The sequence below is a fragment of the Kogia breviceps genome, chromosome 5, assembly GCF_026419965.1.
Source record: "Kogia breviceps isolate mKogBre1 chromosome 5, mKogBre1 haplotype 1, whole genome shotgun sequence".
Lineage (NCBI taxonomy): Eukaryota > Metazoa > Chordata > Mammalia > Artiodactyla > Physeteridae > Kogia > Kogia breviceps.
In genome coordinates, this window is record NC_081314.1 from 81,255,780 (window position 1) to 81,271,903 (window position 16,124).

Here is a 16,124-nt window from a genome sequence, read left to right on the forward strand (position 1 = left end):
ATATCTACTAGGCGCACTGGGATAAGCTCCTTAGCCGCTATGCAAGGATGTATGGTTGACCCTTGAGCAACAGTTTTGAACTGCATGAGTCCACTTATATATGGATTTTTTTTCAATAAATAGAGTACCTGTATTTTCATTTTACAAATATTTAAATTAACTAAGTGTGGGAGGAAGTTTATGTTCAATTAGAGATCACAATATGCAGAATCAAAAGAACTAGGGTTTGAGTCCTGATTCTACAGAACAGCTTCAGCTTCCTGCCCTTGGGTGAGTCATGTATCAATTCCTTCATTTTTGAGGCAGAGATAGAGTACGTGGATTTTCCACTGCACGGGGTTGGCATCCCTAACCACCGTGTTCTCCAAGGGTCAACTGTACTTGTTATTGAGTGTCATAGTGTAAGAATAATGTACATGTGCACATTCCAGTGAACGTGGACTGTGGCAGTGACCTCCAAAGCCCCCTGCCTGAGTGGAGGCTGTAGAATGAACTGTTTATATAGGGTATATTTATACAGTGACAGGCAGCCCCTGGCAGAGGTGCATTAACATTCATGGTTAGGACTTCAGTGCCCTGTGGAAGACACAGCTGAAACCTTGACAGGTGATAACCCAAACCTCCTTTGGAAGCAGGGCAGCCCAGCCACCTCGTCATCCTCAAGTGCTCCCTCCCTCCCCTTCCCTGGCCAGTCACCAGATCCTGCTGTGCCAGTTCTCATTTGTTCCCACTACCACCATTGTGGTCCATCCACTCTGTCCTGTTGCACAGATTTCCAAATGGTCTCCCCAGTTCTACCCATACCCCACTGTAATCTCCACATTGCTGCTAAAATTATCTTTCAAAAAATTCAGATGGGATTTTATCATTCCCTCCCTTCGAATCCTCCAATGATCCACCTTTAAACTGAAACTCAAGATCTTCAATAGGCCCTGCTCTGGGGTGTCCCCTCCCCCATCTCTGAAGCACTTTGCCTTTCTCTTAAGGCTCAAGTTTTATTCTAGCTTTTATTACACACATCAGTCTACTTGCTGAAGCTCTAATGCCTTGTGCATAATAGGGACTGAATCAGTGTTTTAGTACAGATGAGGTCTCAAGGATCCCATGTCATACAGCAGAAAATTGTTTTGACACCACACTTACAGTCATTTTTTCCCCCATTTTCTCTACTTCAGTGGTCTGTAACTTGTCTTGCTGTGTTATCTTCTTTTAAGGTTTCATTCTTTCTTCGTTATGTAATTTGTCTTCTCTGTTATTTATCCTAACACTACTTTTTTTTTACTCTACTAATTTTTTCTTTTTTTCTCTTTATTGAGATATAATTGACATATAACATTGCTAACACTACTTTTTATTCTAGCGTCCACCTGTATACCTGTGTTCCTTCATTTCCATGACTACTTACTTGTACAGTGTGTTTTTTGATCATTCACCTTCAAATCCAAACAGGCATATGAGTCAGTACAGGCATCTATTTTGTTATGGCTTCTAAAGTGCCTGAGCATTTACATTGAAATAGACATGCTTGAACATCTATTGATGTACAATATCAAAATATTGAAATAAACATTATTATACTTCCCTTTCCTTTTGTTTCTCCTTAACATTTTAGTCAGGACTTTACATTTATTTTCTTTTTGAAATTATATATGTGGATGGTTAGCAGCAAATATTGATTCAACATGGCACAGGGGACATTGCTAAGTATATGTTATAAAAAGTGGGTATTTGTTCTGATTGAGTGAAGAACCACTATTTTAAGCTGTCCTTAAAATCTGCTTTGAAGTTGCCTGCAAGTGGGGTGACTGCTCCCTGGTTTGCCTGGAACAGTCCTGGTTTACTCCTGTTGTCCGGGCAGAATTATTAATTATGCCCCTTTCAGTGTCCAGAGTCTCTGTTTGGATAATAAATTATATCATCTCACATTTTTAGAGGTATTTCTTCTTCTTACCATCATGATCACATTATTCCCCTTTTGGCAGCATTCTCTGTGTCTACTCAGTCTTTGACAAAATGCGCTTAGTATCTTCACTATTGAACTTTTCACTCCTAAAATCTGCTAGCATCCTCTTTTACTCATCCTTGAAAAATCTGAGATGACTGTTTAAATACCTTTGGTGCCTTGGCCTTTTTTTCCCTCTCACTAACTCAATCCTGTCTTCACCAATTCTCGTAACTTACTCTTCTATTTTTGGCTTATCTACCTTAATCCCCTTTCCACTTATTTTTCTACATAGCCTTGCTGTTCTGCCAGATTTTCATACTTTCACAAAATTAATTTTGCCTTATCTGACAATTTGCAACTTCAAAGTTTTGCCTGTAAATAGACCCTGTTAGCTATTTTAGCCCAAATTCTCTGTTTGCTTTGATGTATGTCTTGGTGTTGACACACATTAAGATGAGCGTTCCTCAGTTCCATTTTTAGCTGACTGCTTTATATGTTACCTTTGGATTGTACCGTAAACTGCTCTTACTCTGATACAGAAGTACCTCCAAACAGCACACTTTTGGTATTCTTTGAGGAAATGCCATACTTTTGCTCTGTCTTTTAAGGGGTAAAGGAATTTTAGCCTTTGGCTTAGGACATTTAGCTCCCAAGAGTTTTAAAGATTCTTAGTATAATTTTTTTTTTATTGTGATAAAATACGTATTACGTAAAATTTGCCATTTTAACCATTTTAAAACATGCAACTCAGTGGCATTAAGTACATTCACAATGGTGTGCAGCCATCACCACTGTCTAGCTCCAGAATTTTTCATCACCCCAAACAGAGACCCCACACCCATTGAGCAGTCACTCCACTCCCCCTTCCCCAGCCCCTGGCAACCACTCAATCTGCCTTCTGTCTCTGTGGATTTGCCTCTTCAGAACATTTGATATAAATGGAATCATACATTTTTTGTGTCTGGCTTTTTTCACTTAGCAAAAATTTTCAAGGTTAATCTGTGTTGTAACATGTATCATTACTTTATTCCTCTGCATGGCTGAATAATATTTCATTGTATACATAGACCTTATATTGTTTATCCATTCATCTGTTGATGAGTCTACTTTTTAAAATTAATTAATTTATTTATTTTTATTAAAGTATAGTTGACTTACAATATCATGTTGGTTTCAGGTGTATAGCACAGTGATTCAGTTATATGTACACATATTCCTTTTCAGATTCTTTTCTCTTATAGGTTATGACACAATACTGAGTGCAGTTCCTTGTGCTATACAGTAGGTCCTTGTTGGTTATCTATTGACCAGTCTAATTTTTATCAAATCTTTACCCCAATGTGAAATGAGTGGTACAGTAGCATGATAAGTGCAGTGATGGTACCTGGATATTTTAGACGAGTCTTCGTGATTGGTGTGTGACTAATGCTGTGGAATAGAGCATGTATAAGAGGCAATTACGTTTTGATATATTTTCTTCTGGTTGTTTCACTATGTTTGGGTATTTTATCTTATTTTTACCTGATTATGATCACATTGAATAGAAAATTTTGCATGCTGCTCTTTTTTTCATAAAATTCATTCGTTTAACAAATATTTGAATACCTACTAATGTGCTGGGCACTGGCCTGGATACTTCTGAGGAATAAAAAGTTCTGGTGGGAGTATGGTTTGGGAGTTATTATGGATATTATTTAAAGCTATGGGACTAAGACCCCCCCTGGGGAAGAGTCCATAGCGCTGAGGAGAGGACCCAAGACTCAGCCCTAGGGTGCTCTCAGAGATAAAGTTCCAGAAGAGAAGGAGGTTGAGGAAAGAATAGGCAACCTGGTAAAAGCAGGAAAGTCTGGAGGAGAAAGTGCTTTGGAGAGGAGTGGCCCCTGCTCTCAAGTGCTACTGAGTGAGACTGTGAAGAGGGTTAACCACTGGGTTTGACAAGATGGTGGTCGGAATGGAGCTCAGTGGAGTGGAGAGGATCACAGCCCAGCTGGAGTGTGCTGAAGAGCAAATGATATAATATTTTTAACATATTTCTGCATGTTTCATATATTCTTAAACATAATTTGGTGGCAGAATAAGATGTCTAATTGTACATTTTACTAAGCCACTTATTGTCTCCCTATTGTGTGACATTTATGTTTTCCAATATTTACTACTACAAAGAAGACCAAAGTGAGTAGCTTTGTAAACTTTCTTTCCTACTTTTAGCATCGTTTCCTTTCACTGGAGAGGCAGAAAGGAAGTTGCTGATCTAAGAGCAGAGCATCTTTAAAGCTGATGATTCTCATTTGCTCAAATACCTTCTAAAAGAACTTCCTCCAGTGGTGTCCGAGGGACCCCAGCATCTTGACTGCAGTTGTCAGTTGGGCCCTCCCAGAACAGGTCTCTCCTTTTATCAGCTTATAAGTTCTTTTAACCTTGAACAGAGTATTGAATGACAAGAACTAAACCCACATTATGGGATGAAAACTATACACGGCTCACTAAATAGTTATGTTAAGCAGAATGCACGTACAACAATTGTCAACCCATATGGCATCACAACTTAAATGTGATGCAGGCATTGTTATTAACCCTTTTTCACTAAGGTCCTTGTATAACCTTAAACCAGATATGGCTGAGGGAAGTACGCAGCCATGATCTTCACCTTCCATTCCTATGTTCCTATGCATTCACATAGATGTGATCAGTGCTGGAATTTAAGGAAGTTTACCCTTTTCCGGGAGACACCCTGCAGATCTCCCATTGCAGCTGCCTGCCGATATCAGGGAATGACTTCTACCCTTTTCATGCGTGCCTTGGGTGGAGTTTTATAAACATTCCCAGTTTGTCACAGAAAGAGAACAACTTCCAGGCTGATTGTCATCTCAAAAATGTCCTCCTCTCCCCCTCCCCATTCCTCAAAAACACCCCACTGCTTTATAGTCACTTCCTGGTCACGGTATGAGTTGTTCCTCCCAGCAGCAGCAGTTGGATAAAGGAGCCGCCGACCCCAGCCGCCTTGCAGAGTCTGCTATTTAACTGCTTCCTGCCCAGCACAGCAGCACCTCACCCAGGACTGGCAGTGCCCAGTGTCCTGCTGGAGCAGGTTCTGGGAGGTGCTGGCTGCTCTGGAGCTTGTCTCCTGTGATCTGCTCCATTCCAGCAGGACAGATCCTGCTGTTTGCTGGGCTTTAAGTGATTGGGTCAAACAGGAATAGATGTAGTAAGACAGATGCATGTGCATCTCCCCTGTCCGTTCAACTGGCTCCTTTTCTGGAGAGGTCCTGATCGCCACAGATCATCCCTGAGTGGAAGGTCCAGGGGCATATAGCCACTCAGCAGAATGGTGGAGTGTTCTAGAATAGGTAGACCGGGATGCTTTCCTGTACCATTACTGGCTCTGTGACTCAAGTGGGCGACTTCATGTCTCTGAATCTCATTTTTCTCACCTGTTTAAAAAAATAGAAGGATGTTGTAATACCAGCCTCCTTAAAGTATTGCGGGAAATCCATGCAACGATGCATGTAAAGTGCCCACCATAGAGCCTGACCCAGTATGGGCTCGGTCAGGGTGAACTGTTACTGTCATTATCCACCCCCCACCCCCGCTGACTCTTTCTGGCTTTTGTTGCTCCCAGTTTGTAGCTCAGACCGGACTTTTCAAGCCTCTTTCTCTTTGTTTCCTATTTGCAGGGGGCTTTGTGAAGAAGCGTGGTCAACCTCTTGTTTCCAAAGCCTTGGGGTAAGTTCCAGGATGTCCAACCCAGCGTAAGGTAACTGGCGTTTCCTGAGGCCTTGGCAGAACAGCCTGGGGAGCAAGTCTTCTCAAACATCTTGGGTTATGATAACTAAAGTGGGAGCCTATTGTGGTGTGATGTGTCAGTCACACGGCACCTCCTGACCTGGAGGCCTCTATAGATACCCCTTTGACTAGTCTAGTTGCTAAATGGAAGTGGGCTATGTGGCCATAGTCTGCAGGGGTCCCTAACAACCAAGGCAATAGTGAGAAGACTTAAACAAGCAGACTTAGAATAGGCAGTCAGCATGTGAATTTCTTATGGCAAGTAAGCCTAAATTGGTGAGGGTAAGTAACAGTGGATGCTGTAACAGACAAGCCCCCAAATTCCAATGGCTTAACACAGGGAAAGGTGATTTCTTACTCAAGCAAAGTCAGTTCACATATTCTTGGACAGGTGGAAACCCTTCCCATTATCTTTCAGGGACCCAGGCTCCTTCTGTCTTGTGGCTCCATCATGTCCTAGGCCTTGGAGCCTCAGCAGGACTCTCTGCATCTAGCCAGAAAAGTGGGCAAGAGAGACTGTGGAGAATAGCACAGGAGGTTTTGATGGGTCCAGCCTAGAAATGGCACATGGTGTTTCTGCTTTCTGCTCAAAGTCTGTTGGCCAAAGCCCAGCTTTGGCCAGACCTCAGTAGAATTCAAGCATACCTAACTTCAAGGGAGGCTGGTAACTGAAGGCTAGCTGCATGCCCAGGAGATGGAGGAAATAGGTTTTGGTGCCACAGATTTTTCCAAAAATGTGTTTGAGGCACAGAATTGGGAAGGTTGCCCTTTGCTGGTTTCTGAGCCCAGCTTAAGTAACTTGGGTGGGGACAGAGAGAAAAGGATCTGCATTGCTGTAGATTCTCTGCTGATTTCTTTCCAGGGACAGATTTGCAGCCCCTGTGGTGGAGACCCGTCCTAGCATCTGGGGAGAATGCCCACCAAAGTTTGCTACTAAGCTGGGCCGAGCGGTGGTCAAAGAAGGACAGATGGGGCGATTCTCCTGCAAGATCACTGGCCGGCCCCAGCCACAGGTCTCCTGGCTCAAGGTGAGGCTTTGTCTGCCCTGACTCTGGGTTAGATCCCTGGACTACTGGGAGTCTGTCTTCCCAATCAGTCCCTTCCACTTCAACCGTAGAGCGTCCTTGAGGTTCTCATGTGTTTGGTAGCTGTGCCTGTTCTTGCCCCTGTTTGCACACTCTCCCTGTGTTACTAAGCCCACGATGTCCTGTAATCCACACACTCACAAAACAGTACAAAACTTCCGAGTCAAAACAGACCTGACCCATGTCAAGAGAGTGGAGTTTGAAGTCTGGGGCTGATTTCACGCCACAGCTCCCTGATTGACAAAGCATGAGATGCTGGGCAAAGCATTTGCTCTCTTAGAACCCCAGTTTCCTTATCTATGAGGCAGAGATAATCCCACCTACCTCCAAATACTGTTGGGAGGCTCCACGTGGGAGTGCTTTATAAATCATTCAGGGCTGAACAATGTGAAGACAGAGGTGGGGGAGGGGTGGGGAAGGGGGAAGAGGAGGCAGCAGTGGGGAGGAGAGCAGCCCACATTAACAGGGCAGTGAGGAGCACTGGGGGTCAAGGCCAGGGAGAGGAGCTTGTTCACAGATAGAACTCCTGTATAAAAATGAGTGACAGGATGCCTTTCCCCTGTTTCCTGATTCTCCTCTACTGACCCTGGAACATCAATAAAAGGAAGAGGGAGACAGAGGAGAACCAAAGTGAGGGATATAGGATTTCCCACCTCAAACTAGGGCTCCTTCAAAACAGGTTCAATACACCTGCCCTCAGCTGGACCGAACACCACAGCGCATCCATGCACCTCGAGTCAGGGCCCTTGGGTTGCCCTCAAGCTGCTCTCCAAGCACGTTGACAGAGCCCAGAGCAGAGGGCCCTGCTGTGCATGCCTGGTGTCTGTCCCACCTGGATTGACAGGAGGTAGGACAGAGTCAAAAGGTGAGCAGTTTCTCTGACCAAGCTGCCTATGCCATCCACAGGGAGATGTTCCCCTGCAGCCCAGTTCCCGTGTGTCTATGTCTGAGAAGAATGGGGTGCAAGTCCTGGAAATCCACGAGGTCAACCAAGATGACGTGGGAGTGTACACGTGCATGGTGGTGAACGGGTCAGGGAAGGCCTCCATGTCTGCTGAGCTCTCCATCCAAGGTATCAGGCGGTGGGAGGGCTACTGCTGGACTGTCCCTTCCTGGAGTCCCTACCCTCCTAGAAGGAGCTGCGTATTCATTACGTGTCTCTGTGTTACACGTGTCACACTTACCTACTCATGTGTCCCTCCGCAGGGGCAGGGTCTTGAATCAGAAGAAAGGGTAGGCGGGTAGCACAGACTCGGCCACGGAGGAAGATGCTTCACGTGTGGCTCCACACCTGTGTTCAGTTTTTCCTTCTTGCTCAGACTCCTTTTTTATTTACATCTCTAATTGCCTTTTGGAAGAGTGGGCATTGCTAATGTCTTGCCATCACCTCAGATTTAACCTGCCTGCAATTGATCTTGTCATCCATCCTGTCGTTCAGATCAGGTGCCCCCTCAACGTAACTCTTTACTTCCCACCAGACTGGGCATTTCAGCATCACCTTTGACGCCTGTCTCTTCTTGCTGTAATCATCAGCCCCAGTAAACTCTTCTCTTGAAATCTCTTTGAATACGCCTTTCCCTTACATTCCCCTTGGTTCTGCCAAGTCCAGCCCGGGGAAGCCAGAGTGTGTGGAGGGGGAAGGGGATTGACGTCACTTCATTCTAGCGGGAACCTTGAGCGGGGTGGGATTTGGGGATCTGGGAGGGAAATGACCTTACTCTCTCCTCCTCCTTTCTTACCCTCATTTCTTTGATTTTCCTCTTCCCCGTCTGTTTCCTTTCTCAGAAAATACCCTTTCTTGCTTTCTGTACATTTTTGGGTCAAGTGTGTTCACTACCCACAGAAACAAATTTATTCTACATTGCAACCTGGGAGATAGATAGATAGATAGATGGAGAGAGAGAGAGAGAGAGATTTAACTAAAACAAGTTTTATGAAACAATCCTGAGTAGTATTATGTACAGTACATGCTGGCATTTTCTCTTCCATTCTACACCATTAAAAGAAAAAACCCTGGGGACTTCCCTGGTGGTCCAGTGGATAAGACTCCGCGCTCCCAATGCAGGGGACCCGGGTTCGATCCCTGCTTGGGGAACTAGATCCCACATGGTGAAACTAAAAAAAAAGATCCTGTGTGCCGCAACTAAGACCCGGTGCAGCCAAAATAAATAAGTAAATGAAGGACTATTTTAAAATAAATAAATAAATAAAGTGTAGGACTACCACATAAGAAGACGTTGGCAATTAAAAAAAGAAAAAAAGAAAAAACCCTGATCCTGACCATAGCATTTGACTTCACAACTCACTACAGGCTCAGGACCTGCTATTAGTCATCTGGAGAAGTGTTTTAGTCCCTCTCCCTTTACTTGCCCTGGCACTGAATTAAAGAACTGTTTCCTTCTGAAGCACTTAATGACATTTTGTTTGAAAATATTCCCAGAAAAAAAACCCTCAAATAACCAAAACAAAAAGGGATAGATAAGATTGGCAAAAGGTTGATATTTCCCTAATCTGGGTGTAGGCTTTCAGTGTTTGTTATATCCTTCTCTGTACTATTGTATATTTTATAATTTTCTGTGATAAAAATGTTTTAAAGTCGTGGCAAGAAAAACGTATCTAGTAATTGTATGTTTTTTCTTTGAAGAACTGAATAAAATTACACTTTCTCTGTATACTTTAAAATGAAGCAGGTATTTGTCAAAAATGATCACTGGGGGTTTCTTTTGAAGGCCACATGCAAGTTAAACTTTCTGGGTTTGAAGTTTTCAGTGGAGTGGTTTTTGTTTCCTTCTGTGGGCTAAGGAACAGGAAGCTCCAGTGCCCAGGGCGGGGCAGCAGAGGCTGCCATAAAGGTCCCAGGGCAGCGCTGGAAGCTTAACAGTGTCTCCAGGGCTCAGAGGAGTTTATCAGATTAACCCAAGAAGTTCAGGACCAGGGAAGCTGAGAGGAGAGAGGGAGGGAGGACCATAGGTGATGGGGTAAGTGAGAGTTTGGGAAGCCAAACTCTGTCATAAACAAGAGATGGTTGTCATATCACTTTCTGTTCTTGGTGTATAAAACTTTCCACTAACGGTCTTTCTACCTTCTCCCTTTTTCCAGGCTTGGACATTGCCAATAGGTATGTGTAGGCTTTGTGATTATCATGTTTCCATCTTGAAATGCCCTGAGAGAAAAGAGGGCTTGTCATCAAGAAATGCCCTGCCCTGGGGGCTTCCCTGGTGGCGCAGTGATTGCGAGTCTGCCTGCCGAGGGGACACGGGTTCGTGCCCCGGTCTGGGAAGATCCCACAGGCCGTGGAGCGGCTGGGCCCGTGAGCCATGGCCGCTGAGCCTGCGCGTCCGGAGCCTGCGCTCCACAACGGGAGAGGCCGCAACAGTGAGAGGCCTGCATACCGCAAAAAAAAAAAAAAAAAAAAAAAGCCCTGAATTTCTGAGTCACCGTATAGGGGGGAGAACTGATTGTTTGGGGGGCATTGTTTTATTTGGGGTGTTTAGTTTTACTCTGTTGTAATTTGCTGTCCAGGTTCTGTGTCAGGCTTGCCATCAGCATTGAGACTGTCGACGACCCTGCTCAGTATCTTTACTAGTTAGCTGTCATATTAGGAAGGGCACTGCTCTGCAAGGATACCCTCCACGTTCAAGGCCAGGATCTACTTGCTCACCCAGCACATCTTCATCGGGAGAGCTTCCTTTCCTGAGCGTGAGGCTCTGTGCTAGATGCTGGGTATGCGTGGTGAGCTGTCTAGTGTAGAGAAGGGCCTTAAACAGAGCCACACAAAACGTAAGCGCTAAACATAAGTCTACGAGAAGCGCTAATTTGGAGTAGAGTGTCAGAGAACCCCTTTTGGAAAGCTTGATGTTTGAGCTCAGGCCTGTGACGAATATTATGAGCTAAGAGAAGAAGAGCTCAGGGAGAAAGTGTTCCAAACGGAGGTGTTGCAGGTGTGAAAGTGGTGAGGTGAGAGGGAGCCTCGGGCCCACAGAACCCCGAGGGGCTGCAGCCTGGTAGGCACTGGAGACAGTGTCTTGGGGGCAGTCCAGGCAGAGCCAGCTGCCACATGGCATCCCTGCAGGCCATCTTGAACAGCTCAGTTTTACTCTTAATCGAGTGGAAAAGCTGTTGGAAATTCTTAAGCTTAAAATGGCATCATTCAATTTATGTTTTTAAAAGATGGACTGTGCATGCTATGTGGAACATGGGTTAGGGCCAGTGTGGACAGGGGACACCACGTGTTTGAACCAGGTCGGGGCTCATGGAGAAGAGAAAAAGGGCAGATGTAATGAGTGTGGCTAGAACACTGGGCTGGGGATGAGGGGCAGGGAAGACGGAGAATGGCTGCTTGCTTTCTGGCTGGGAACTGAGTAAACTGCGTAGAAAGACCTCGGCTCTTACTCTGTCTTGATCTGTGGGCTTTTGTAATCCCTGGAGTCTGGGCTTGTAACGCGTAACCAGATGATTGTTCTATTCCTTCTTCTGCCCCACTGTCCCCTGCCACACACCCACCAAACAGGTCGCTTGTGAGAGGAGCAAAGGTGGCCAATTCAGACATCAGGAAGGAAGTGACCCCTGGAATCGCTCAGGGGCTGAAACTGGATGGCCTGGAGGCTGCAGCTGAGAGTAAGAACTGCTCCAGCCTCCAGAGAGGTGGCTCCCAGACCTGGGCCACGGGGAACCAGCCTCAGCCCCCGAGGGAATCTGAGCCGGCGCCGGCGGGGGACTCGCCCGGAAAGGCCCTGAGGACCCCCGTCCAGCAGAAGACTTCCAGCACCATCACCCTGCAGGCCGCAAAAGTGCAGCTGGCACCGAGAGCGCCGGTCTCGGATGCCCTGTCTCCTTCCAGAGAAGAGAGGGAGAAGCCAGCTGCTTGCCCTCCAGCCGCCCTCCACACCAGGCAGTGTGGCCTGGGAAGCCAAGACACTGTGAGCCAGGTTGCTACCAGGAAGGTCCCCACGGAGGGCCAGGGGGACACAACATTCCCCAAATTTGAGAGCAAGCCCCAAAGCCAGGAAGTCAATGAGGATCAGCCAGTCAAGTTCAGATGCGAAGGTGAGTAGAGCTGCCTGAGGCCGCTGGTGCCCACACTTAGCCCCCGGGTGGCCCCTCCCTTCCTTCCGCTCAGTGGTCAGAGTCTCCTGTATCTCCTGGCCCCTTGGACTAGAGCCCCATCCCCGACCCCAGGAAGCACCTTACAGGGGTATCCCCTCCGGAAGGACTCAGTCTCGTCACGTCTCTTGTTCTGGAGAAACTCCCAGCAGTGAACCATTGTTCATGGTTGGAGACAGCATTGACCCTGAGCCCTAATTCTCACCACCCTCTGTGGGAAACCCATCACCACCATCTCCACCACACACAAGCCGCAGAGTCCCCTCCTCTTTCCTCCCTCTGGCTGATCTGGAGACCTAGCTTATCACCTTGTAGCCCTCCTCCCCAAGGCCTGCCTCCGTCTTGGGATGTGGGGGGAGGGGTAAGAAAGCAGGTTCAAGCGGGAGGGCGGCTGCACACGGGACTGGGCTCTGCCCTCCGGCTCAGCCTCTCCACCCCTACCTGCACCCCACAAGTACAGCGTGCTCTCGGGGACCTCCCGTCCTTCACCTGGCCCTGTAGTTTCAGGGATCCCGAAGCCCGAAGTGACCTGGTTCCTGGACGGTGCCCCTTTGAGGAGAAGAGAAGGCACCATCGAGGTTTATGAAGCTGGGGGGACCCATTACCTCTGCCTCCTGAGAGCCCGGGCCAGGGACAGCGGGAACTACAGCTGCACAGCCACCAATGTCCGAGGCCGGGTGTCCTGTGGCTGGACCCTCCTGGTGAAAAGTGAGTACATTCCTCCAGGTCACCCCAGGTTCCCTGAGGGAGGACATTTGTGGGGTGCTTCATACACCGCACAAGCGTCACCTCCTGCAGCCCCCTGCCCAGGGTGTACCACCCGACAGAAACATCACCCCCACCCACCGGCCGAAGCCAGAGTCACTGCTCCAGGAGAGTGATTCCTGATCGGGAGTTCACATCCGAATCGCCTCAGAATAAACATACCCGGGCCCCAGGCCCAGCCCAGCTGTGAGCTGCTGAGTCTCACTTTGGTGACCTCAGAGAACCCGATTGACACACTGAGAGTGATGTGAGGTGATGTGAGTGCCACATCTTTTGTGCTCCTTATAGTGTCTGTTTATAGCAGTAGTGCATGTTCATTGAGAGGAATTTAAACAATGTATATAATCTTATGACTCAGAAGTAAATGATAGTTTAATATTTTTAAAACAAAGTTAGCTTTGTGCTGTTTGTATACTGCTTACTATTCTAATTTGCTCACGTTACATAAGCATCTTTCTATACTATTTCTTTCTATATTTTTAAATATCATTTAAAAGCATGCTTTGTAATGGCCGTATAATATTTCATAGAACATGTTTAGGCATGGCCTTATTGTTGTTTCCATTTAGATTGTGTCTATTGTTTCCATTTTTTCACCACTGTAACAGAACTGTGTTCAATAGCCTTGTACCCATCTATCTCTCTATAAGATTTCCCCTTCATTTTAAATGCCATTTAGGGACCCTAGACTCATGTCATTACATGTATTGAGGAACTTATTAAACCACAGCACATTGCAGGCTGATGGAAACTCTATGATACAAATAACCTTCACCTATTTTTTCAACAAGTAAATTGCAAGCCAAAAGGAAAGAAGGAACAAACTGTAGGAAACTTACATGAAAAGACACATAAGAGACACCAATAGTTGCAATACATGGACTTTGCATGGATCCTGATGGAGACACCTTTAAAAAAATTTTTTTTTTGTAAGAACATCAGGAAAATTTGAGCACTGACAAGATATCCAGTATAAAGGAGTTAGTGCTATTTTTAAGAGGTGATGGTGGATCTCGTGGTGATTTTTTTCAAAGTCCATATGTTTTAGAGATATAAGCTGAGTTATTTACTGGTGAAATGATATGATTTCTGATATTTACTTCAGATATAATCCATGTGTGGTGGGACTCAGTGGTGGGTATGAATGAAGTGAGATTGGCCATTATGAAAGTTGAGAAACAGGGATATGATGATCCACGATACAGCTTTCTCTACTTTTGTATATGTTTGAAATTTGCCATAATAAATGTTTCCCAAAAAAGAGCTTACTAGTTCATTCACAGAGTAAGATGCCATGAAGCCAGGGGAACGAATGTGCCTGACCTGTAGACCCTGCTAGTGAAACATGTCCAAGATATGTTAGTATGGGGGACAAGCCAAGTGCAGAGAGAGCCACGTGTATCACATGCTGTTCGTGTTAAAGGAAAAGAAATCTATGTACACAAAGCAAACTGATGCTTGTGTGTGCATCAACATTTCTGGAAGTGTCCACAAGTTACCTCTAGGAAGAGAAACTGGGGGTCCAGGAAGGGGTGAGAGGTAGTCTTGCTTTTCACTGTATACCATTGACTCACTTCTTAATTGGGAATTTTACTACATTTATGAATTCCCCTGCAAGGAATATTATCCATTCATTTGGAGGTGGGAGTGCCTGTAGGCAGAGGTCCCAGGTCGGGGAACCTGAGCTTCATCATCCAGGGCTCTGTGTCAGGGCGGGGGACTCACCTAGCACTGTGTCCACCAAAGGTTAAAAACCAAGAAGCTTTGGTTAGAGTGTTAGCTACTATTATTAAATGGAAGCTGTGCGTGGAGACTGTACCTGCAGCAAGTTGGGGGTGAAAGACAATGTGGGTTTTAAAGCCACCGCAGAGCTGGGCAAGGGGGTGGGAACTGGGCATGCCTCAAAGCTTGCTCTTCTTACCAAGATTCAGCTGTGTGTGTGTGTTTGTTTTAGAATGAAGGCTGCTCAGAAGGCTGCAAGCCTTTGGGTAATTTCCAGAGTTCTGAGAAAGTTGATGTTGAGCACTCTTGCCAGCATTCCTGGTCCTTGTCTGGAGGAGCAGACTTAGTCTGCTTAGTCCTTAGTCTACCATTCCAGAAGTCCTGCTTGACTGCCTTTCTCCTTAGCTGTTCTCTAGAAGCCTTCACCAAGATGTAGGTCGTCTAACGCCTCTTCCTCTCTTTCTTCCTATCACTGCGGAAAAGCTGCCTGTTTCCCTTACCAAGACTTCTCTTTCCATCCCTCCCATCCCCACAAAGATCGGGTCTAATAATGATTGACTCTCCCACCATTTCTTCAGTCTCTCCCCGTCCCCCTATCTAGAGCCTTCTTTCTCCTCCCTACAGGTGTGCTCTGGTCTCCCCTCAACCAAAAAGAAAAAAAAAAAAATCTTCCTTCTGCTTCACTGACCCTTAAGCTCCCACGTTCTCTCTCCACTCTCTTTTACCCCCAAAACTTGCTGCAAGTCCAGTCTCCACGCCCAGCTTCCATCTGCTAATGACAGCTAATCCCCCACTGAAAGCCTGTTCAATGTGCCAGACTTCGTGCTAAAAGCTTTACTTGCACGGCCCCATTTAATTATCCCAACAATCTTATGAGATAGAGTTACACCCATTTTCCAGATGAGAATACTGAGCTGTAGTGAGGTTAAGTGACTTGTTCAAGGTCCCATGCCTTGTAAAACAAATAGCATATTCCTAACCCATGTTGGTCTGACACAAAAGCCCATATTGTTTTCAGTGACTCCCGAAGGCATTTCTCTAATGAGGGAATTTGATGCCGTCCGAAGGGGTGGAGGTGGTGCCTCCCCCCACCTGTCCAGATAGGCTGGCATCCCTTCCCTCAGTACCAGTCCCATTCAGATGCATCACATCCTGACATGTAGCTGTGCTCCCACTTTGCCAGCTCTCCCTTTAGGGGAGCTCGGGGCTAGAGGAAGAAGTGTGGATGTAAAGTCAGAGAACTGGGTGTAAAGCCTTGCTTCACCATTGGGCTGGACTATGGGAAATTATGATCTTCATCTATAAAACGGGCTAAAGATAGCAGTCTCGTGGCATTGTCACCTCTGGAAAAGTACCTGGTAAGCCCTTGAATATTAGCCTTTGCCCTTAAACCTTTGCTGTATAATATGGTTTTCCCCTCATCACTGTATTGAATAGCTTCTCTTGAAAAGTACCAGTGAGATATCTTCTCATCACCAAATCCAGTTGCCTTTTCTCAGCTATCAGCCACCTTGACTCTTCTGCAGCATGTTCTGGGTGTTGTGGAAGAGATTTTCTATCCCTATTCCTCTTAATTATGCCCCCAAATAACAAAATACTCCCCAACTCACCTATTTAGAAGGCTTCTGGAAAGTTCAGCTCAGTGGTTCTCAGTGAGAATGTGCATCAGAGTCAGAGGGGGACTGAGTAATGCATTGTCCCAGGCCCCCAGTGCTTCTGAA

General features: G+C 46.0%; 1 protein-coding gene across 7 annotated transcripts in view; it reads left to right on the forward strand.

Moving 5' to 3' along the window:
• Positions 1-16,124, forward strand: part of MYLK (myosin light chain kinase) — a 281,962-nt gene that overhangs the window by 152,482 nt on the left and 113,356 nt on the right. For all 7 annotated transcript variants that reach the window (XM_067034429.1, XM_059064332.2, XM_067034430.1 and 4 more), the window contains 6 exons: positions 5,620-5,668; positions 6,591-6,756; positions 7,720-7,885; positions 9,913-9,931; positions 11,324-11,859; positions 12,418-12,624. In XM_067034429.1, coding sequence (XP_066890530.1) covers positions 5,620-5,668; positions 6,591-6,756; positions 7,720-7,885; positions 9,913-9,931; positions 11,324-11,859; positions 12,418-12,624 — 1,143 coding nt within the window. The remainder of the gene's footprint in view (positions 1-5,619; positions 5,669-6,590; positions 6,757-7,719; positions 7,886-9,912; positions 9,932-11,323; positions 11,860-12,417; positions 12,625-16,124) is intronic.